The sequence below is a fragment of the Pelodiscus sinensis genome, chromosome 2, assembly GCF_049634645.1.
Source record: "Pelodiscus sinensis isolate JC-2024 chromosome 2, ASM4963464v1, whole genome shotgun sequence".
In the NCBI taxonomy this organism is placed as follows: Eukaryota; Metazoa; Chordata; order Testudines; family Trionychidae; genus Pelodiscus; species Pelodiscus sinensis.
The window spans coordinates 181,049,221-181,072,572 of record NC_134712.1 but is presented as its reverse complement, the minus strand read 5'-3'; the positions used below and the strand labels follow the sequence as shown (position 1 = coordinate 181,072,572).

General features: G+C 43.4%; 1 protein-coding gene across 2 annotated transcripts in view; it reads left to right on the top strand.

The window, feature by feature from the left end:
* Positions 1-1,773: 1,773 nt before the first annotated feature.
* ATP2C1 (ATPase secretory pathway Ca2+ transporting 1) overlaps positions 1,774-23,352 on the top strand; it is a 122,098-nt gene continuing 100,519 nt past the window's right edge. Inside the window, exon 1 of one of the 2 annotated variants that reach the window (XM_075921930.1) lies at positions 1,774-1,910. In XM_075921930.1, the coding sequence (XP_075778045.1) occupies positions 1,821-1,910 (90 nt within the window). In that variant the 5' untranslated portion in view covers positions 1,774-1,820. Of the gene's footprint in view, positions 1,911-16,062; positions 16,083-23,352 lie in introns of those variants that run through there. The other variant, XM_075921931.1, reaches the window with a different exon arrangement.

Here is a 23,352-nt window from a genome sequence, read left to right as displayed (position 1 = left end):
GAGTTCTGTGTAGTAAAATCACTAGTTTATTTCACAGAGGGCTTCAGATGATAATGAGTTTCAGTTACCACACACTGGAACTGAATGTACCAGTGACCAAAAGCTGTAGTCTCTCTGCTACAAGAATTACTCAGCCTATTAATAGAATTTTCAACAATGGATCATTAATGTCTGCTCTCTTATGTGGTACTCTGATCCTTTTGTTTTAGTGTAAAATCCTTCATTCATTGACACACAACCACAATTAAATGACCTGTCTTTCTTTCTAACTGCGGTGTCTCAACTATCTGGAACTCTGATTCCCTACCTCTACTTGTTATGATTTTCCGTCATGTTACATCTCATCTCAAAACTTCCCTTTTTTATGATATATACAATGACATTTTCCTTGCTTTTTAAAAGACCTTTATTTTGTTCACTTAATTACCACCAAATGTGGATTCACCTCATTCTTGTGTAAATTCTGTCTCTGTTTTCCTTCCCCAATACTCCCGAGAACCATATGTATGTGTAAAGCCAGTAAGCAGAACAGGCAATCGTGAAATAGTTGCCCACAAGCAAAGCTTCTCTATAATCCCTCTCAGTTGGCTGTTGGTCTGTGTGCCAAAGCATGAACATGTATATTCCTGACAAAAAATTGCATCCCAGCTAGTGTAATGCCTGGACATGATTATTTTGATTGCCCTTTTGAATGCTACTCATTCCTGGCCTCATGATGATTTGTATCAGAGTTCTACACTCCAGCAAGAATGAGGAACGCAGCAAAGTGTGAACTTTCCACTCTCTCCCTGAAGAAGGGGAACAGCCAGTCCTGCCTAGAGGGTGCATGGGAGCTGGAAGACTTGGAGCTGGGGTCGTCCTGGATGGGCATACTCCCAGCCAACTCCTTTCATCTGCCTTATGAGTCTGTCTCCTTTCTGTATGGTTTTATGAGAAGCAATTCCATACCAGGCATATTCCATTTTCCTGGCACAACCAAACCCTTACCTTGCTTTAAGTTTTGATAAGAGGAAGCTGTATACCAAATTTGATGGTCCTAGGTCTTACCATTTAGGAGGAGATTTTGAACAGACAAACACTCTCAAATATATAGTATGGAGATCAAGCTTGATCCAGAAACATGGTTTCACACTATGTTTTCTGAGTTTTATTGTACTTTAAAACATCACTCTTGTAGTCAAAGGTTTCCTAATTAATATTGTGACATTCAGTGGCCTGTTAGCAAAGACTTTCTTCTGTTTCTCTTTTTTTATCATGCTGCTTCATCACATTGCTTTGTTAAATTTTCATACTAGTTCCTTTCTTTCTCTTATCAGGACTGAAGGGAAATTAGCTTGAGAGCTAGGTCTGTATAAGGCTAAGCCATGCACCAAGCAACACCTGATTTGCAAGGGTGCTAAGCCCCCTGAGGTACTATTGATTTCAGCTGGAGTGTTGTGTGCTTAGCCCTTCTGAAAATCGGGCTGTTAATACCTGGCTCTTGGTAGCTGGCTCTTAATGAGATGCACACTTTCCAACTACACATTAGCTTCCAATTAGCTCTTATGTATCCCATCATTAGCAGAATATACTCTAGCTAACACAGGATAGTCTTTCTGATAAAATTTCTTTTCTGGATTTATCTATCTTACAGTATCAAACCTGTAAGATATATTATTTTACCTTTTCTATGTAGAAAAGGAAAAATAATGATCACACCTAGCAATCTTTTCCCTAATCTATTGGGTCTGCTATGTACCTTTAAGTGGAAGTCAGGCTAGTCTTTATAAAGGCAATGCTACGCTATCTCTTCCACTGTGTTAGCAGTCTTAGCAAAGGCCATGGTTTCAGGGGCAAATCTGAAAGAACCTCTCCTTCGGAGAAGGAAAAAAGAAAGTAAAGTTGATGAGCAAGACAAGATGGGCGAGGAGGTTAGTTTTTTGTTCTTAACTTCATTTAATTTAATGGCTGGTGGCAAACTTTTTTTTTTTTACATAGTTCCTAGCCTAGGACAAAACTTGACAGGGACCACTCTTCAGGGATCGCTCTTCAAACAATCATGGGAAGCTACTAGCAGGTCCCATTTCCATTCTTGTAAATTTTAATGTATGACTTTCTAAAGTAAAGAGAGGCAAGTAAAGAAAAACAACCTAAATCTTGTAGCATGAATACCAAAAACTTCTCTAAGGCCTTCACTTTATTTGAAAAAGGTTTATTGGAACACTGCATTTCTACCATTGTGCTATAGAAGACCAGAGTCAAGAGTTCAGTAGCCACAGCCAGGGTGTGACGGTAGCAGGGGGAAGGTGAGGTTTGGAAATGAGCCCAGTTTCTGCTTAAGCACTGAACAACAAGAGCCAGACTTACCAAAGTACTGGTGCTTGGAGTCTTCCCCCTGAAATACTGATGGCCAAGCTCTCAAACTTAGAACCAGGTCTTTAGGTGCCTAGAGAGGCTGATAAGCACCTACTGGGATCTTCAAAATCTCACTTACTCCTACTGGCTTAAATGGGAATTAGATGTTTATTTGCATCTTTAGGCACCAAAGCCCATTAACAAAGCTGTCCTCCACTTCCTATGCTGCAGAGTGATTTTGGCAATCTGGCTTAGTTTGGCTCTTAAATGAGATCTGGTTTTGTTGAAAATTTGACTTCTCATGTTTCTTATTGTTCTCCCTATAGTCTGGCTTTCTGCAAGTCCTGTTCCCTGCTGTAGTATGTAGAGGCTCTGCTATAAGACATACAGTTTTCTATCTATTGTCTTCATAGTTCTCTCACTGAAATCAGAATTACTGTAAAATTGCCACTTCTGTGGAGGGTGACTAAAGTCTCACAGTGAAGAGCCACAATAGCTTTGGGAGAGAATGGGAAAGGGGAATTTGAAGGCATTTGGGAGCTGGAGAGTTGGGCAAAAGAGGGATGAAATGTTCTCCACTCTGTTTTCACCCAATTGTCTTCCCCAACATTCTTCTACAGGCCATTTATATCATTTTGAGTCCTATGTGTGACCTCATGTGTACCACAGGCTGGTTTGAGGACTGGGTGGAGAGATGACTTGCTGAGATGTTTCATTGATTTCAGTAGAAATGAGCATTGCAACAACATGGGACAAACCTTGGAGAAAAGATGCACAAAAGCTATCCATTTCAAATGTGGGCTTTAGTGTGAGGTGGGATGAGGGAGAGAAGCTGAACCCTTATCAGGGAGTCAAAATAGACACATACCTTGTTCTCAGAGAAATAATTAGATTTTTTTTCTCTGTTCTTCAGACAAAACTGTTAGTCTTTGGCCTGTTTTACAGATTTTGGTAAGCAAAGAAAACCCAGTGGATTTGCTTTATATAATGCTAGTATGGCTTTTCGTACCATTAACAATGGAAAGCCACAAAAAATGTTTGGTTCAGAATATTATAATGTGACTACAGAATTGGTTGAATCATAATCTAAGAATAATTATTAATAGTTAAACCATCCATGTGGAGAGTGATATCAGCTGAGATCCAGGGGGTCTGGGATGGGATTTAACAAATTATACACTGATCAAATTTGTAGAGATTTGATTGAAGCTACAGAATAATTGCGATCTTAGCAGGAGAGGTGCATCTAAATAGAATGAGATTTTAATTTAGATAAATGTTAAACAATACATACAAGAATGATTCTCAATACATGTATAAAATATAGGCTTCCAGTTGTAACACAATAATACACAAGAACTTTGGGATAGTGGATAAAGAATGGAACACAGAGCTCCCATCTGCTACTATGTAAATATTTTTAAAAAGCAAATGGTCCTTTTGAGAAGTACACAGAAAAGAGCTGTAGGAAAATGGTGGCAATAGTACCTCTGCAACATGTCATAGCAAATATACATACCTGACTAAGGATGGCAAGTGGGGAGAAATGGAGAACATATGTACAAGTGAGCAACAAAACAAAGGAAGCTATGACATCTCTCTCTCTCGCTCGCTTTTTTTAACAAAGAAAGGTTTGTTTATGGTGGTAATATTTAGATTAATTAATGCATAATATAACAAAGAGCTTCACCTTCTATCTGGAACTTACAGCTGTGATGGGGAGAGGACCATGTATTTGGTCACCTCCAAGTTATTTAAAACAGAATAACAATCTCTCCTCCTTCCTAGCTTGTGGGGGGAAGAGGAAGAGGGAAAGTGAAAAGAAAACAAGTATTGTGTTTAGCTCTGAAAATAGGGAGGTCCATTGGTGCTTGCTATCTCTTGTAGGAAAGAGCCCGGTCTCTGGCGCTGTCTACACTGCATGCTTACTTTGAAAGGTTAGAGTCTTGTTGCACTAGGCATCCTACAGACTTAGGGTGGGGTTTTTTTAAGCTCCTGCCCAAATTTACAATCTAGGTTGTTACAGTTTGAAGTGTGTGGATGAGACAGACTGGAGTAGGCAGAAGAAGATGATAAAGCAAGTACAACCTGCTACTGTTGGCTAATGTTGTATGGCTACGTCTAGACTACATCCCTTTTTCGGAAAAGGGATGTAAATTAGACGTATCGCAATTGCTAATGAAGCGGGGATTTAAATCTCCCATGCTTCATTAGCATAAAAATGGCTGCTGCTTTTTTTTGGCATGAAGCTTTGCCGGAGAAAAGCGCCAGTCTAGACGCTGATCTTTCGGAAAATAAAGCTTTTTCCGAAAGATCCGTTATCCCTTATTTCAAGGGGGATAAGGGATCTTTCGGAAAAGGCTTTATTTTCTGAAAGATCAGCGTCTAGACTGATGCTTTTCTCCGGCAAAGCTTCATGCCGAAAAAAAGCTGCAGCCATTTTTATGCTAATGAAGTGCGGGAGATTTAAATCCCCGCTTCATTAGCAATTGCGATACGTCTAATTTACATCCCTTTTTCGGAAAAGGGATGTAGTCTAGACATAGCCATGTATACGTACTGTGGGAGAAGTAACCTTTGTATGTTCCTCATTTCCTTGTCTTGTAAGCTCCATGTAGTAGACAGTGTCTAGTCATTGTTATAGTGCATAGTTATAAATGTAAATAAAATACATTGTAGAAAGGCACTAAAAGAAGTTTGTCCTTCCACAATGGGGTCCTGACCCTGGTTTGTTAATGTAATATAAACACTTTAGTGACCATAATAAACATCAACCTGCAGTTTTCTTAAAATGTTAAGAAGCTAGTTCCACAATGTGCACCTTGATTTTGTGCTAGTTGAACAAAATGAAATAATGTTACTCTGATGATCAGATATGTCAGCCCATGCTGGGGCCGATGGGATTTTTTCTCTATTATTTGCTGTTGTCTGCATAATGGATTGATATTTCAGTGTAAGCATACAGATTTTTTTCACTCAAGTTGAAATGTAAGTTATTATAATTTCGTTTAAATATATTGTGAAGCTCGAGGCCATTAAATAGCAATGAGAAAAGATCTTATTGAACATCTACAAGTAACTGGTTTTCAGATGACATAATCCAGTTGGGGGTGGGGGGGGGGAAATATTGAAGTAGAGAACAAGGAGCCTTTCACCAGAAACCTTTGCATTAAAGCATTCTGACAGTGATATATGTTGCATTTGTCTTTGCTTTCCTTAGCTCATAACCCTTCTTGTTAAAGAAAAAACAGTAATATAATATGCATCACTAGTTTACTCGATTCACGTGAACTGTTCTTACAAAAAAAGCTGGTCTAACACTGCACAATTTCATCTTTATATGTTGCTTAGGTCTCTCAGGAGCTATTAAGAAAAATTTTGAAAAATTATCCTGGCTATGGTGAAACTATTCAGCAATCTGATGATGCTGTTTGCTATGCATTCAGAGCTCCGGCCATCTGGATTAGTGCAGATGTCTCCCCTTGTGCTCAATAAATACCCATCTGTGCCATGTGTAAAAACTGGCACACCTAGTTTACGAAGGATTAATTTTGGCATGTCCTGAAACAAGTCCACATGCAGGGGGCCCATTGCTTTTGGAGGAAAGTTGAAAATAGGCAGTTGTTGGTTTTAGATTCAATGTATTTTTGTCTACTCTGATACTCCTGCTGCTTTGCTCTTACATGTAAATGCTTTGCAAATCATGGATATCTGCTTTGTATCCGCATCTGCAGAGATCTACAGCTCACTTTTGTGAATGTAGATATCTGTTTTGAATCCATGCAAGGCTCTACTTACAGGAGCTAGGTGATGGTGAAGAGGTCATGTGTAACCAGTGTATGTAAAGTTGGTTTTCACCTGTTGTGAAGGAGCAATATTAAAGCAAACTGTGGGGAGAGACACAAGAGGTCAGTGCAGCTGGGACTGGGGGAAGTATTCTGCAACAGTTGTAGCTAATGAAGTGTCAGCACTGAAAGTGACCGGAAGTAGCAAATTTGAAATAGATCAACAAGTCAATATTCCTAGCTTCCAATACAGAAATGATACAGGTATACAAATGGGATAATCACATTCAGTAAATCAAAACCTTGCCAATGATATCTTACATGAACCATCTGGCACATGCCCCAGTCTTCCCAGAGCAGTGGGGGAAGGAAGAAGCTGTGTGGCCTGAGCTGGCCCAGAGAACCAGGAGAGCTGCTGTTGGAGGACAGCAACACTGCACCCCCAGAACATGTACAGCAGGCATTCTGGGGGCAGGATGTGGGTGGGGTCAGGCTGGAGGTATGTGAAGGCAGAGCCTTCCCCTGCCTAAGCCTTTGGGAGAAATGCCCAATTCTCAGACTGAGGGCACCACTTGTGTTGATGACTTTATTATTCTTTCTTTGAGCATGAGCTATGGGCTCACTGTTGCAGGATACCTACAACAATTATTCTTATGATCTGGCATGCCAGTGTTAATAAATTTCCTCTGGCTTTGTATTTGTCCCCCTCAAGTAATTACATATCCAGTTTTTCTTTTCTTCACTGCTCAGGTGGGTAGAATAGTTGTGTAAATGACATCTTTGATAAATAGAAGTAATGCTTTTGATGGGAGGTGTGATGTGGCATTCCATATGATTTATGAAAATATGCTTATGAATGACAACTGAGATGCATTATGCAAGATATCTTTGGCAAGGTTATAATTTACTGAACGTGATATCACATTTGTATGCCTACATCACTTTTGTATTTGAAGTTAGGAAGATTGACTTGTTGATCTATTTCATATTTGCTACTTTGGGTCATTTTCAGTATTGACACGTCAGTAGCTATAACAAAAAAGACAATCTTTTGGTCCATCAGATATTACAATGGACTAAGGAAGTAATAGTATAGTCAATTAACCGATAAGCAAAAGCTTATAGTTTAATGCTATTGACTTCACGTGTTCTCACCCCACGCCCCTTGCCAGTAAATTTTTTAGCAAGATGGCCAGCATCATAGAATCATAGATCATAGAATCATAGAATAATAGGACTGGAAGGGACCTCGAGAGGTCATAGAGTCCAGCCCCCCGCCCTCAAGGCAGGATCAAGCTCTGTCTACACCATCCCTGAGAGATGTCTATCTAACCTGTTCTTAAATATCTCCAGAGAGGGAGATTCCACCACCTCCCTTGGCAATTTATTCCAATATTTGACCACCCTGACAGTTAGGAATTTTTTCCTAATGTCCAATCTAAACCTCCCCTGCTGCACTTTAAGCCCATTACTCCTTGTCCTGTCCTCAGAAACCAAGAGGAACAAATTTTCGCCTTCCTCCTTGTGACACCCTTTTAGATATTTGAAAACCGCTATCATGTCCCCCCTTAATCTTCTTTTTTCCAAACTAAACAAGCCCAGTTCATGAAGCCTGGATTCATAGGTCATGTTCTCTAAACCTTTAATCATTCTTGTCGCTCTTCTCTGTACCCTTTCCAATTTCTCCACATCTTTCTTGAAATGTGGCGCCCAGAACTGGACACAGTACTCCAGCTGAGGCCTAACTAGTGCAGAGTAGAGCGGCAGAATGACTTCACGAGTTTTGCTTACAACACACCTGTTGATACAACCTAGAATCATATTTGCTTTTTTTGCAACAGCATCACACTGTTGACTCATATTCAACTTGTGGTCCACTAGGACCTACCCCTGCTGTGGCTCTGCATTTAAAATGTATTAGGAGCCAGCCAGGCAGGCAGCCTGGCTCAGATCCAGCTCACATCAGGTCTGGGAGGTCAGACCGATACCCCCAGAGAGGGTGTGCTGCCACCTCGTGCTGCTGCCACTGTATCGGAGGCAACAAGGTGGGGTGACAGGCACCTGGTCCATGAGGGGAGCTAGTTTTTAAACTGGCTCACCTCACAGCTCCCATCTGGCACGCCATGCTGCTGCCTCTTCAGGAGTGGGGCTGGAGTGCACTGGCTACTGGCCCCACCCCCGGGGACTATAGAATAGTTGAGTAACCAATAAGAATTCATGAGGTTAATTGACTATTCAGTTAACCAATATTTAACATCCCCATAATGGACTATGAATTGGCTTGGCCTTCCTGGGAATGTTCCATACTGCTGCTGACTCATGGATGATGGAGTCAGATGATCTGGTCACCTGATACTATCCTGCACTAGGGATGTAAGCGACTAGTCGACTACCCAATAAGCATACCCGACTAGTTGCTTCCCCCTGTGCTGCCTCTCTATCAGTAGCAGTGGGGGGAGGAGAAGCCATCTTAAAAACCGGTTACCCCCAGCACTGTCTCCATGGCAGGAGTGGTGGCAGGAGAGACAGAGGATCAGCAGGAAATGGCACAAGCGAGGACTGAAACAGACCCCTGCTCACACTGGTTCAACTGCTGTGCCTCTGCCTCTTAACTGTAGCAAGAGCCATGTGGGCCTCCTTGATACATTTTGAAGGCAGAGGCAGCACAGCAGAAGCCCGGGGTGAGTGGGGACTCAAGCAGTCCCTGCTTGCCCCGGGTTCTCTGCTGCACCTCTGTCTTTAAATGTAGGAAAAGCTGTGGGTGGCTATTACTACATTTAAAAGGCAGAGGCACAGCTGGGAGAGTGAGCACCTTGTCTCACCCCTTGACTAATTGAGTATTTGATGGAAATTCCATCAACTACTCGATTAGCTGATAGAAATTTAAAACCCCTAGCCTGTGCCTTGGGCTGCTGAACTGTTCCATCGGGAGATGGGGGAGGAGGGATTAAACAAAGGTTCCCACCCCATGGAGTCTTATTTAAAGCAAGGGAGGAAAAGAATGAGGGTCTTCAGTTTGCTTTACCTCTATCTCCCCATCCCAAAGAGCTACTTGAAAACACCTGGAAACAAAAGGATTATAACAAGGGCAGGAGAGGGACAACTGCTGGACCTAGACTGAGTTACCTGGCCTGGGACAGACTCTGCCTGAAGCAATAACTAGGATGAGAAATGTTTTGGAATTAGCTTTTAATGAATCTAGCTTAGATTGCATGCTTTGTATGATCTTCTCAATAACTTGCTTTGCTCTGTTTGCTACCTCTTTGACCACTTGAAATACACCTTTAAAATGCACCTTTTCATAGTTAATGAACTCCAACAATTTAGATACTGGCAGAGAGAGTATGCTTATTAAGTTTGCAGATGATACCAAGCTGGGAGGGGTTGCAACTGCTTTGGAGGATAGGGTCATCATTCAAAATGATCTGGACAAATTTTCTTAGGTAAACAGGATGAAGCTTAATAAAGACAAATGCAAAGTGCTCCACTTAGGAAGGAACAATCAGTTTCACACATACAGAATGGGAAGAGACTGTCTAGGAAGGAGTACAGCGGAAAGGGATCTAGGGATTATAGTGGACCACAAGCTAAATATGAGTCAGTGTGATGCTGTTGCAAAAAAAGCAAACAGGATTCTAGGATGCATTAACAGGTGTGTTGTGAGCAAGACACGAGAAGTCATTCTTCCGCTCTACTCTGCACTGATTAGGCCTAAGCTGGAGTATTGTGTCCAGTTCTGGGTACCACATTTCAAGAATTATGTGGAGAAACTAGAGAAGGTCCAGAGAAGAGCAACAAGAATAATTAAAGGTCTAGAGAACATGACCTACGAAGAAAGACTGAAAGAATTGGGCTTGTTTAGTTTGGAAAAGAGAAGACTGAGAGGGGATATGATAGTGGTTGTCAGGTATCTAAAAGGGTGTCATGAGGATGGAGAAAACTTGTTCTTCCTGACCTCTAATGATAGTACAAGAAGCAACAGGCTTAAACAAGTTTCACGGTGGCTGAAGGGATGATATCTGCTACTCAGCTTCCAGGGTTCAACTGTAATCTCCCTGGAGTACTATTATCTGTTCCCATGCCAAGCCATCCTTTAGGAACACAAATTGTATTCTTCACAAGCAGGATTCAAAATAGCTGCTTGCATCATGCCTGCCGCTGATACTTGGTTATGATCTGGATTATCCTTGAAAACTAACAATATTTTGTAGATCGCACACTGTGATCCTGGTCCAGGACAAGTAATTCTAGATGCTATAGCACTGCTAATAACAGAAAAATTATACTACTTAACCTAGTAAAGAGAAGGCCTTCCAGGAAGGCCTGTGTAGGGTTTGTTTGTCTGCATTGCATAGTACACGTGTGCTCAGGCTCAGATTTGAGTCCAAATCCCTCTACTGTTGACACAAATATCTGTCAGATCAGTAAACACTTAGGACTTCGGTTCTGCAACTGATCTGAAGGGGTGTCTGAGCCCAAGTTTCACTCACACTGTGGTCCAAACACTGCCGTTTTGCAGTGTGGGAGCAGCTCAAGCCACAGATCTGAATCAGAAGGTCTGCATAGTACAGTATGAATGCACTAGCATGATTGTGAGACCTGGGTTGAATGTTTAAGCCCAGGTTTACACTGCAGTGTGGGCATGGGGTTCCCCAGACCTGGGATCAGTGTGGTGTAGACCTAGCCTAGAAAAGGCAAAATATTTCTATCAAATTTCTACTGAGACGAACACACAAGAAATTGGTTCCCTTGCATTCAGCTAGACTTCAGAGTGCTGAAGGACTAAATATTTCTAGTTCATTCTTGCTTACTGCATTGATAGTAGGACAGCCAGTGAGTTTGCCTCAGGGGTAGGGAACCTTTTTTGGGGTTGGGGGGGCCACTGACCCACAAAAAAATCAGTTGGGGGAAGGCCTGGCCTTTGGGCAAGGAGAGCAAGGTGGTTGCCTTGGGCCCCACGCATTCAGGGCCCTCTGCTGCCCAGCTCCTGGCCCCGCCCACCTGGCCACTCACTTGCGACTGTGAGGCTCAGCCATGCTGCCTTGGACCCTGCAAACTCTTTGGCTGGGCCTGGTTGGGGGCCACATACAAGTGAGATGTGGCCCCTGACTGAGGAGAAGAAAGACACTCCCCACATTCCCCTCCCACACCAGAGCCCACAGGAGCCCAGGCTAGTAGATTTTTTTGTGTGTGCTTCAGCCCAGCAGGAAAGCTGCAGGGTCCTGGAACACAAGCACAGACTCCACAAGGTTTGGGGCGGAGGGGGAATCCTGAGCCTTGGGGGCCAGATTCAGGCAAGTTGAGGGCCACATCTGACCTCAGGCCTTACATTCCTTACCCCTGGTTTACCTGAATAAAAGCTAAAATAATTTTGCCCAGCAAATTCTCATTGACTATAGTGTTCTGAGTGAAGACTATAGGATTTGTCACTTTACTGAGCACCCCTTCCTCCCTTTAGCATTTCAAAGTTGTTGTCCTTTCTAGCAGAAATTTTCTGTTCTAAAAGCAGAGAATCCTATTTAAGAAAGACATTGAATTGAGAAATCTCTCACTGTTTTTGACATTCACCATAAAAGCCAGAAGAATGCTGCTACTTGTCTGATCAAATTTGTATAGTTGAAGGAAAGGAAGAATGGTAACTTGAAAGAAAAAATGATTGCAGGTATTACTCAAAATGAAGGCACTAGTTGTAGCCTAAGCTTTATATGAGCTTAAATTGCTATGCACTATAACCCCAGCATTTGACATCCAGCAGTTCCATATTATAGAAGGGAGAATAAAATAGCTTGTGAATTTGAGACCGATAAATAACAAGATTGTTCATGGAACAAAAGTGAAGTTGACCTTGCAGTTGGTGAAATGCAGCAGCAGGTGTGTGTGTGGGGGGGGGGGGGGGGGAATTATGCTAGAAACAGCAAACTTCCAAACTCTCTTTAAAGTTAAGCAAGCTTTAAAAGGAACTGCGATTTAACCTCTGTAGTAAGGGGGATGGGGAAAGTCACCAGCTATCTAACTGTTGCAGTAGAATATTCTGACTAGAAATAGGATTCAGATCGCTGCCAGAGAAGTGACTTGCATTCTGTGTGGCTGCCCTACTCTTTCGGTTCTTGTCATTTTAACGCTGGTTGGTTGTTGTAGACACAGCATTTGACCTCCTGGTTATCACCAGTTGCACTTCAGAAAAGGGGTATGTGTGCAAAACTAAGGACTACCATTATTTACAAGAAGATGGGGAAGGGGCGGGGGAGGAATGCACTGAGATCTCAAATTCCAGCATGGGGAGCTTATTTAACAGAGCCCTGACAAGAAGAATTGTCTAGTTGGCTCTCTTTTAAGTATGGATAATCTACGACCTACATCTCACTTCTCCTATTACAGAAAGGTTCTTCTCAATGCAATTGAAAACTTAAATTGGTACTGAAAGGAAAGAGGACTTAAAGGTAAAAAAGAAAAACCTCTTCAGCTGTAACCTCATAGGTGCTGGAACTAGGGGTGCAAGGGGTACTGCTGCACCCCCTGCCTTGAAGTGGTTTCCATCATATGCAGGGTTTACAGTTCGGTGGATTGGCTTTCTGTACCAGTGCTATACAAATTGTACCAGCACCCCTGAGAGGTAGATGAACTATTATGTGGGGCTCTGAAGTTCAGGTGTAATGATTTCTAAAGTCATTGTTCTGTTATGGCAGTTGTGATTTAATATCCTCACATGAGCAATGTACCTATTTGTGAGGGGGGAAATTGGCCACTTTAGATAATGAATAGCTTTAAGGTAACTACTGAACACTTACAGCAGTTAGGGCCTGAGTCCATGGCTTTTTAACCAGTCATTGCCTATTTCATAAGGATCACAAAAACCCCATGCATCATTGCTTTACTATGTCATATTTATAGCCAATTCAGTTCTTCAATTTGCCTCCATTCAAACTAGCAGAAAGAATGGTTAGTCACATTTTTGATAGCTTTTGCTATGCTAATGGAAGTGTGTTGAGACATTTGCAATCAAGGGTGACATGGAGGGGCACATAGGGTCACATGCCCCCCCAACAGCCCATACACACCATGTGAGGACAAAGAACCAGCAATCAGTGGGTAGAGATGTCCCATCCTATATATTGTTTGTCCAACTACCTACGGCCCTGCAGAACCAGGGGAGTACTGGGGTGCCTGAAGCTGGCAGTAGGGTCTGCCCCCAGGCACAATTTATGGGGGGCTAGGGGCCAGTAGCCCCTATTCCTGCATTTGAACCCCATGGATTTCATGCTTAAAGCTGAATGCCCTGACACCAGAGGAAGTTTTTTTAAATATAACAGAGTTTGAGCTGCTTGCAGCTTTGCCTTTGGGGCAGGAAGTTTATTCTAAAAAATAAAAAAGGAAGGCAGGGTGATTAAGAATAACAAGACACTGGGCATTCCAGTAACTGAAGGCTTATTAGATCATCATGAAAACATTGCTAGGTATTCCACTTAAAAGATAGGGGGAAAGAGGAGGAAAGAGCATTGTGCTGCAAGGATCTGCATATAGATCACTGTGTTAAATTCAAAAATCTTCCTGAAAAAGGGGAGAAGAGAAACTAATCTAAAGCTGACTGCAAAGAACTACAGAGGGATTTCACAACATTAGGTGATTGGGCAACACAAAGGCAGATGGACTTCATTGTTGATAAAGTAAAGCAATGCACATGGAAAAATATAATCCTAACTATAGGTACAAAATAACTGTTACTGCTCAGATTTTAGAACCATTGTTGATAGTTCCCTGAAAACATCTGTTCATGTGCAGTGGTAGTCTAAAAACTAAAAATCTATCAGAGTATTGGGACTCATTAGGGAAGGACTAGATAATTAGACAAAAAATGCCATATTGCATATATATAAAGTCATTGTATGCCCATATCTTGAATATTGTATTCAGATCTGGTCACAATATATATTTTTAGATGGGTTATTTGGAAAGGGTACAGAAAAACAACAGAAATGATTAAGGGTAAGGAACAGCTTCTATATGAGGAGAGATTTACAAGACTGGGTTACTTCAGCTTTGAAAATAAATGACTAAAGAGTAGGGGGGATATGTTAGATGTCTAGAAAATCATGAATGGTGTGGAAAAATAGAATAAGGAAATGTTGTTCGTTCATTCACTAACATACCACAAGAAACTGACACTATTAAATTTAAAGGCAGCAGATTTAAAACAAAATAAATTATTTTTTCACAATCAACCTGTGGAACTCTGCCCAGGAGATGGTGGAAAGGCCGAAACTATATCAGGGTTCTAATAAGAACAAAATAAGTTCAAGGAGGATAGGTCCATCTATGGCTACTAACCTGAATGGGTAGGGATGGTGTCCCTAGCCTCTGTTTGCCAGAAGCTGGGAATGGGTGACAGTGGATGGATCATGATGATTGCCTCCCTTGTTTGTTCCTTCTGAAGCACCTGGCATTGGCTGCTGTTGAAGACTGGACATAGGGCTAAAAGGACCATTGTTCTGACCCAGTATGGCCCTTCTGATGATCTTATATAGAGCCCAAATGTATCTGCCCCTTTGCTATAACCCACTAGACCCCAATCCCCTTCCAGAGCTGAGATATAGACCCAGTCAAGACTACTGGGCTCTCTCCCAACAGAGCTAGTAACAAAGTAAGAACATACATTAACATTTTAAGGTTAATGAGTGTCCCTTAAGTGACTTGCCACAAGCTGTCAGAATATGCTAGAGTTAGAGCTGAGTGGGTAAAGTATTTATTTCATGTTTACTTTTTATATAGAAAGTAGATACAGTGCTCCTGGCTGCTAACAGCTAAGTTGTCTGCCCCAAAAAAGTAGTTTTCCAGTCCCTTGGGAGTCCCTGGATAGAGATGAGTGTGCGTGGGGGGAGGGCAGATGGGGTTGGTTTCCTCCTCCCCATTTGATGCTTGGCTTGTACTGAGCATGCTCAGTCACACTGCTGAAGCCACTGTCCTCAGTCCATGCCCCCATACTCTCACTCCGTCCCCACCCCCATCATGGCATGCACAGGTCACCCCCCCCCCATGCCAAAATCTGAAACGGTGCCCCCCCTGCACTCAATGGCGGGAAGTAGAACACCTCATCCTGCTAAGCTCCCAGCTGCATTGCTCCACTTCGTGCCCCACACTCACCCTTTGCCCCAAGCCTCCATCCCTGAGTGACAAGACTCAAGGGCAAGTGGGGGGGTGCGGCTGGAGCTGGCGGGAGAGTTCGGGCGCCCCCTCCGCTCTCACTGGCAGCAGGGAAGTGGAGTGACCTAGCCTGTTGAGCTCTGATAGCTCACAGCTGCATTGCTGGGGGAAGGGCTTGGGGGAAGGAATTCCTGCCACTGGTGAATGCAGCAGCAAGCAGAGCAAAGTGGCTGTGAGCCAGGGGAGTGGAGCTGGCTGGGGTCAGGTCACTCTGCTTCTTGCCTCTGACAGGGCAGGGAGCAAAAAGATGAGACTCTTAGCAGTAGGTTTGTAACGATTCGCTAAGCCCTCTCCCTTCTGATGTGATGCTCACACTTAAAAAAAAAAAACAACAACAACAATGCCACTGATTTTAGACTTATGAAACTGTTAGTTTTCTCTACTGCTAGCAAGGCCATTGACCGTTGGGGTGGGGGGCAATGGAGACAATTGTCCAGGGATCTGCCCCTCCCCTTTTTTTATTTTATTTTTTTTTAAAGGCCTGGGACTCCAGGTTATAGCAGCAGCATTTGGAGCCCCAGGCTCTTTAAAAATCACTGGAGCCCTGTTCAGCACTAAGGGCTGGCTGCCTCTAGCCCTGCCTCTTCAGGGGAGCTGGAGCGGAACTTTTCCCCACCCCATTGCCTGATGCCTGGTGAAGTCTGTCACCAACCCTGACTGCTAATTTAAGGATGTTGGGGGGGAGAGATGGGGGTGAGGCACATGTGGCATTGGAGCTACACTGGTAACTTCTGTGTCGTCATTCAATATATGATCAATATCAAGGTATGTGATCAGCCTCTTTTGAATGCTGGTAACAAGACCTGAAATCTTTCATTCCTGCTAAATCAATTATTCTCTCTAAAACACTATTGGCTTCATAGCACTGTGGACTTACTGAAAGATCAGCAGACTTAAACAATGCATCCTTTTAATGTGATATTTTGGTCAAAAATACGAGTGATGGTGTGTGGAGGAGAAGAAACTATCTTTGATGGGGCAGTGTTCATGTCTTTCCCCTCTCTACACTTTTATGCCATTATAAAAACATTAACTCTGTATAGAAAAAGACCAGTGTGTTTTCTGATTGGTTTATTTCCCATGTTTATGTGGTGATAGTCAGCGAAGGCATATTTCCTTTCATTGACTCTAAAACACTAACCCTTCTTTAAGTCGCTAGTTATGTTGTGGGGATTGCCATGCATAGTGTTTAGGACAAGTTTTTGCTTCTGAGGGTCCCTTTTCTTTTTCTAGCAGTGTAAATACTTGGGGTTTGTTTGAGAGCTTTTGCGAACAAGCCTGTTCTTTATAAATATCACCAGTGGCTTGCTAATCTGATTTAAAAACAAAACAAAAACAAAAAAACTTGCTGACAGCTGTTTCTGTATTCACTCATTCTGATCTCAACTTAATTAAAACTCCAGATCAGAATGGCTGATGAATCCCTTCTACCTGAACTTTTTTCTGTTCAGATCGGGAAATTCTTGTTCTACGAGTTAGGTTATGCTTCATACACCAGTGAAATGGAATTTAGTCTATAATCCAGTATACATGTTTATGATTCAAGCAAAACCTTCTCTGTATGATTCACAGGGAATGCTGAACTTGACTGTGGCTGTTCTCCACATACTTCTAAGATTCACAAATGACTAGGTGACTGAAAACTGCAACAGAACTTATCGTTCAGTATCATAATGAAGCTTTTTTTGTCGATCTGAAATATTCAAATACAGAAGGCTTTTAGATGCAATATACTTTCGGCACTGCAGCTCCAAACAGTATGTATGTGGTGGAGGAGAGTGGATATCCATTCCACTGAAAGAAGTGTTCACACGATCTAATTCAATATTTTTATCCTACTTACCAAGCTGTATTTATGGAAAACTTTCTATTGTGCATTTATGTTGTAAATGTAATATGTTTGCTGTTCACTGACATGGTCAAGAAAAGATGTGTATTCAATATCACCTTATTTTACTTTTAAAGTGTTCGATCTGTTCCAATGTGCTATTGATGTATCAATTTCAATCTGAATTTGGCTTTACATCGGGGTGGGCAATAATTTTTGGCCAGTGGCCACCCCGGAAGGGGAGGGGCCAGGATGCTTAAGGGCTGCCCCACCCTCAGACCATGATTGGTGTGGGGGTGGGGGAACCTCTTTGTTCCCCCCTTTCCCATTAAGCACCCTTGCCCCTAGCAGGGTGGGAAGAGGCTTCGCACATTCCCCCACCCCCAGGCCAATCAGGGCTTGAGGGTAGGGGAGTGTGTGACACTTCCTAATTGGCCTGGGGGTGGGGGAGCGGCCAGGCTGGATCAACCTGCTTAGTGGGCCAGATCTGGCCCATGGAAGCTCTTTTGCCCACCTCTGCTTTACATGATTACGTTACTGCACTGCTACTCACAGGCTGCCTGAAAAATTTAGGATAATTATTTCCTTTTGATCAGTATCAATGGATTCAGACCCGAACCACATTAGTAAAAGTAAAGCTGCGATGGGATTTTCCCCCGCTTTCCCCCCCCTTCTCCCGCCCCAGGTGCAGTCTGGGACAGTGAGGCCACTATGCCCCCCTGAACTCTCTTCAGCCTGGGGTATCTCACACAATGCCTTACTAGTGACCAGCAGCAACCCCTCCAGATGCTGGTATCACTCAGTACAACCACATGTAGAGCCTGACACAGATTGCATGAATGCTCCTAGAGCTGCCCTTGGATCACACAGACAGGCACCAGAGCCAAATCCTCCCAGTGCTGTACTTAGGAACATATTATGTAATTTATTAGTTGATGAATTAGTGAACCAATGGAAAGTGGATATACACAGCCCTTGTATGGCAAATCTGTTCAGGTTTCACACATCACACAAAGTCAGTGGTAAAGATAAACAGTAAAATAAATTTATTGACTATAAAAGATGGTGTTAAGTGATATAAACTTGCAGTTTAAATTCTCAACTGATCAGACTGGGCAACAACTAGATCAAGCTGTTTTTCTTACCCCACTGGATACTGCAGACCCTAGAACACATATTTCACCCTTGAAATGTGGGCCAGTCTCCTCAGTTGAAACCTTTAGTCCTCTGTGTCCTGATTGCTTGCAGTGGAGGTGGGTAAAGGAGAAAAGGCCAAGCATGGGCCCCTTAGTCCATGTGGTTGGAGAATACAAGTCCAGGCATGTCTGGTCTGATTTCCATTGATACTGATGAATAATTCTCCTAACATTTTCAGGCAACCTATCAGTAGTAGTGCAGTAATGTAATCCTATAAAGCCAAGTTCAGATTGAAACTGATAAATCAATAGTGTGTTAGAACAGATTGTATACTTTTAAAATGAAATATATATTTAATACCTTCTTATATCTTTTGAGTCCTGCAGCCAAGTTCAGCAATTCCCTTGATGTAGTTTCATGCAGATGAGTCATTGCATTGTTGTTCCCTTATTGGTGATATCCCTTCAACAGCATCCGCCCAGGTGTTGGTTACTTCCCTTGTCATTGTCTCGGTAGAGCTAGTATCTGGGTGCCTCCCAAACCCATACAACACGTTTCAGATGAATTAATGGTATTCTTATTTAGATAGGTTTTGATCTGCTGAAAGTCATATTTCTTTCTCCTGATACCTCGCACAACATGCTTTATTTGCAATACTGCAGTTATAGCCAGATGAGGAATATGGGGGTTACAGAGTGCTCCCCCAAGGTACAGAATGTCACAAAGCTATGAAATATATAGTGTCTACTGAGAACATGATAGTCAATGGAGCTCAGGACCTCAATTACACTTTTGTAGCAAAGAGCTTAATAGAATTATTAAAAGTTATATGGACAAGAACACAAGATTGGAAGAAGTTGATATTCAGCTGTTGAGGTATGGGCTATCCTTTAACAGAGTTAGAAGAGCTTTTTCCATGTGGCCATTATTTATACTATGTCCTACTATGGTATTTCTTGTCTGCTTCTCTGAAGCAACTGGTACAGAACAATGCAAGACACAGGTTAGTGGACTACATGGAGCCCTGCCCTGATCTGATTCAGTATCTCCATTATTCTGTTTGTGGTCTTCAAAAATTCATCCATTCACTTGCTGCTCATTCACCTAGTATATTCAAATGGATCAGGACGTCTCATAAATCATAGCTTTGACTAACCAAAATAGTATTCTAAGTAGGTAATGAAGAAATTCATGAATGAATTTGGTGCTTGCTTTCTTATGGCAAATGTTGTCATGCATAATTAAAACTAGATCTGATGATGGAGTCAATAGAAAATGCATGAAAACATGAACATTATGAGTACATACCAGAGGTTCTTTGAGAATTAAGTGGCCTCTCTTTGCAGTTGTGATTATGACATAATGCAATTTAAATGAGCCTTCTAGCCTCTCAGACAAAGCAATTGCTATTTCTTGTACAAGTATCTTAAAGCACATTTTTAATATTTTATTTTACACTCTGATGTCTTGAAGTATGACTGAGATTAGGTTCCTTAGAAGGTGTTACTATTGTCAGTTGCAATACTCTTAACATTGATCCTGCACTGTTTCCTGACATGCCAGACCAGCCTCTGACTCCGTCTGAGTAGTGTATCCTAATACAAGTGAATTCTTCCTTGCTTTATTTTTGTCCTTAAGAAGTACATATAATCTATGTAAGAAATCTGAAGATACCAGAGCAAAAGATTATGAACTGTAGAGGGAAACGCATGCACCCACACTTGGGTGCATGGAGGCAGTTTTTCTTATTCCAAGTTAAATGACTTTAGCTTCAGGGATAAATGTTAGTAATCCCAAAATAGCAGCTGAAAACTACCAAGAGCCACCCTTTCCTCAGTGAATAAGCAGAATCTATGAATTTGTAGTTTTTAATATTATTGAAGTGTAGTCCTGTTCCAACCCAATTTCTAAGTAGGTAAATTAGAAAAATTCATTTTGCCCCCTGCTGATAGTCACAGTATTTTTATAAACTAGCCAATTATTTCTTGTCAGGCTTATAAAGTCTTAAATGTGGTGTGTTGGTTTAAAAATCTCCATACTTTTGAACAAATACAATAGAAATAATTTATGCCACTTTATTTCATGGGGTATCTGCAGGGTTTCTAATGTGTTTTCTCCAAAGAACTATTTTTTCAGTTTATCTGGCAAGACAAAATATTACCTCATTGCTGATTTGATTATATTATCCAGACCCATAAATTACCATTTAAGAACATGACTCTTGAAAAATATTCCAAGGTTACCCATTTCTAAAACATTGCTGTAAATTTATACTCCCTGCTGCAGAAGCCAGATAAAACACTGTCACAGGAGCAACTACAGGCTTTGTTTTCTTTCCTAGCTAACATCAGCTTGAAAAGACTTTCATTAAGGAAAATGGAAGAACCATTATGTGTTGACAACTGACAGCACGGGTAATTAGATGTACAGTCAATGTTCAATTTATAAAGAATTGATAGTTATGTGATTCAATCCTTTTGCTGTCCTACTGAGTCCTAAGAGTAATTATGACATGCATGAATCTGACTTGATAAAGGAAAAAAAAATACAACAGCTTTGATTAGAGGAATCGCCTTTGTTCCCGATAAGCCACAGTCAACATTTATTTTTGGCTAGCTAATGTTATCTTTGTTCAGTGATACTTCAAGTATATATACTCCATGAACTTCTGCAGATATCCCTTGATCCGTACAAGGAACTCTGTGTGGGTATCACTCTGTATGTAGCAATTTGCAGGACTGGACAAAATTTGGTAATCCAAAGGAAAAACTTAGTTCTCCTTGATTTCACAATAGGTGTGTTTTTGACACAGCTGTATTCTAGCTGGTTTGGTGAACATCCTCCCACCCCATTACTCCATACCATCACCTCTTCACAAGTCATATAAATGCTCTGTCTTCGTGTGAGTTCCTTCTGAAAGTACAGAACTGGAACCAGGCACTTGTCTGTGCCTATACTGCTCTCTACTATACCTACAACACTTCCCTGTAATCTTCAGATGATGCAGGTCACTCTCAGGCCCTGATTGAAACAAGAGAGCGCAGCTCACCTTAGCCCACTTCCACCCCGCTAGATTTCATCATGTCTTATTGTTCTTGGGCTGGCTTTTTCCCCCCCCCCCATCAAAAGAGCCAGCTAACATCTTCTAAAGTATAATGCTCAACACAAATAACCAGTATCTGGTCCATGATTGCCTACAAGGGAAAGAAATTTCTGATAACCATCAGAAAAGGGTCACAGGCTAAAGAACCTACAAAGATCCAGTATCTGGAATAAGATAGAAAGAAGGCGCAATTTTTTTTTATTGCTGAACAATTTAATATGAGAAGAATGTACTTAGGGCTGCAACTGATATTTTTCCATTTTAAATTAATTGGTGGGCTGCACCCCCTGCTTGCTATGCTTACCAACCCCTCCCCTCGGGGGGTAGGCAGCCCTAGCTCACCTCCCTACCCCAGCCACCAGGGAGGGTCAGGTTGAAGTCTGAGCTCCTGGAACTAAGGAGCCAGGTGTGCAGGCAGCTCGGCTAATACACTTTACCCCCGCTGCGGCTCTGCATTTAGGTCCAGGACCCAGTGCAAGCTGGGACTGAGCGGCTGCTGGCCAGCCTGCTAAAAAATGTACTGGCAAGGGATGTGGGGTGGGAGTGGGGGAAAATGCGTGTAGTCTATAGCATTGATCTATAAGCTTATCGGTTAATCGACTATACCAGTGGTCCCCAACCTTTTGAGGTTGCCGGGCGCCAGGGGGCGTGGCTGTTCGCCTGCCGGGCGCCAGGGGGCGGGGACACTTGCGCGCCCCGGGCCCCCCCCCCCCCGCAAGCACCACGCGCCCGGGGCCGCCCCCCCCCCCCCCCCGCAAGCGCCGCGCCATGTGCCTGGGGCCAGGCCAGCCCCGAGCACCTGGCGGGCGCATGCAAATGCCCCCGCGGGTGCCATGTTGGGGACCACGGGACTATACTATTACATCCCTAGGCTGAGGCATGGCAGCTCTGGTCTGCTGACTTGACCCCTCCTACTTTGGCCATCAGGCAGAGCTGAGGTCGGACCAGCCCTGGCTCCTTTTTCCCCCCCCCCCTCCCCCTGGCAATCGCGTCAGCACTGGGTCTCTTTCCCTTCCCCCATCCCCCACAGCTAAGACAGCAGCCCCAGCTCCCCCGGAACACTGGGGTGGGGGAGGAGGGAGGCAGGAGGTTGGGGAAATGGATGCTCTTGTTTTGAGCACTCTGAGGAGGCTGGAGAGCTGTGTGTGTTGAGGGAGACTTGGGTGTGTGAGGGCGGGGCTCTGAGGAAGCTGCTTTAGGGCAAGGGGACTGACTGAGGACTCTGCAAAAAGGCTGGAGGGGGGCTGGGAGATTGGTGTGGGGCTGGGATCTTGGAGGGGGGGGAGGCAGCTTGAGGGCAGGGCAAGGAGGCTGGGGCTTTGAGGGGAGGCAGCCTGAGTGCTATGTTTAGTAGGGCAGAGCTTGTGCTCTGGAGGCTGCTCTGTCCTCTCTGTGCAATCTGCTGGGGGAGGGGTGGGAGGGAGAAGGGAGGTGCAGGGGTGGCCCATCCATATAGGCGAACTACGCAGTCGCCTAGGGCACCAAGTTAAATGGGGCGCCAAATGGTGGTGCAATATTGTTGAGGGGTTTGGTGGTGGGGGTGCCGATTGCATGGTTTGCCTAGGGTGCTAGTTGCTGGCAGCTAGTTTAGGGCCGCTCCTGTAGGGGTGCCTGCACTCCCTGCACGGGGAACAGTGAGGCACAGGTTGTAGTCTGCACGCAGAGCTCTAGGGCACTGCAGCCTCTCGAGGTGGGGGAAAACAGCAGCACGGAGGGCCTCTGTCCTCCCTCTTGTGCAGTCCCACCTGAGCTGCTCACTGCCCTAGCCCTGCCTGCAGAGACCGGGGCTGCCCGCCCATCTACCTGCTGGGAGCCGAAGGGGAAGGAGTTGATAGGTTGCTGCAGTGACTTCCCCTGGGTGGCTCGGGGGGTGCTCTGGCAGCCATGGTAAGTGCAGCCACTGGCAGGAGCGGGGGGTGAATCACTGTTGGGGTAGTTGGACTCCAGGCAGTCAGGGGCTGCCCTCT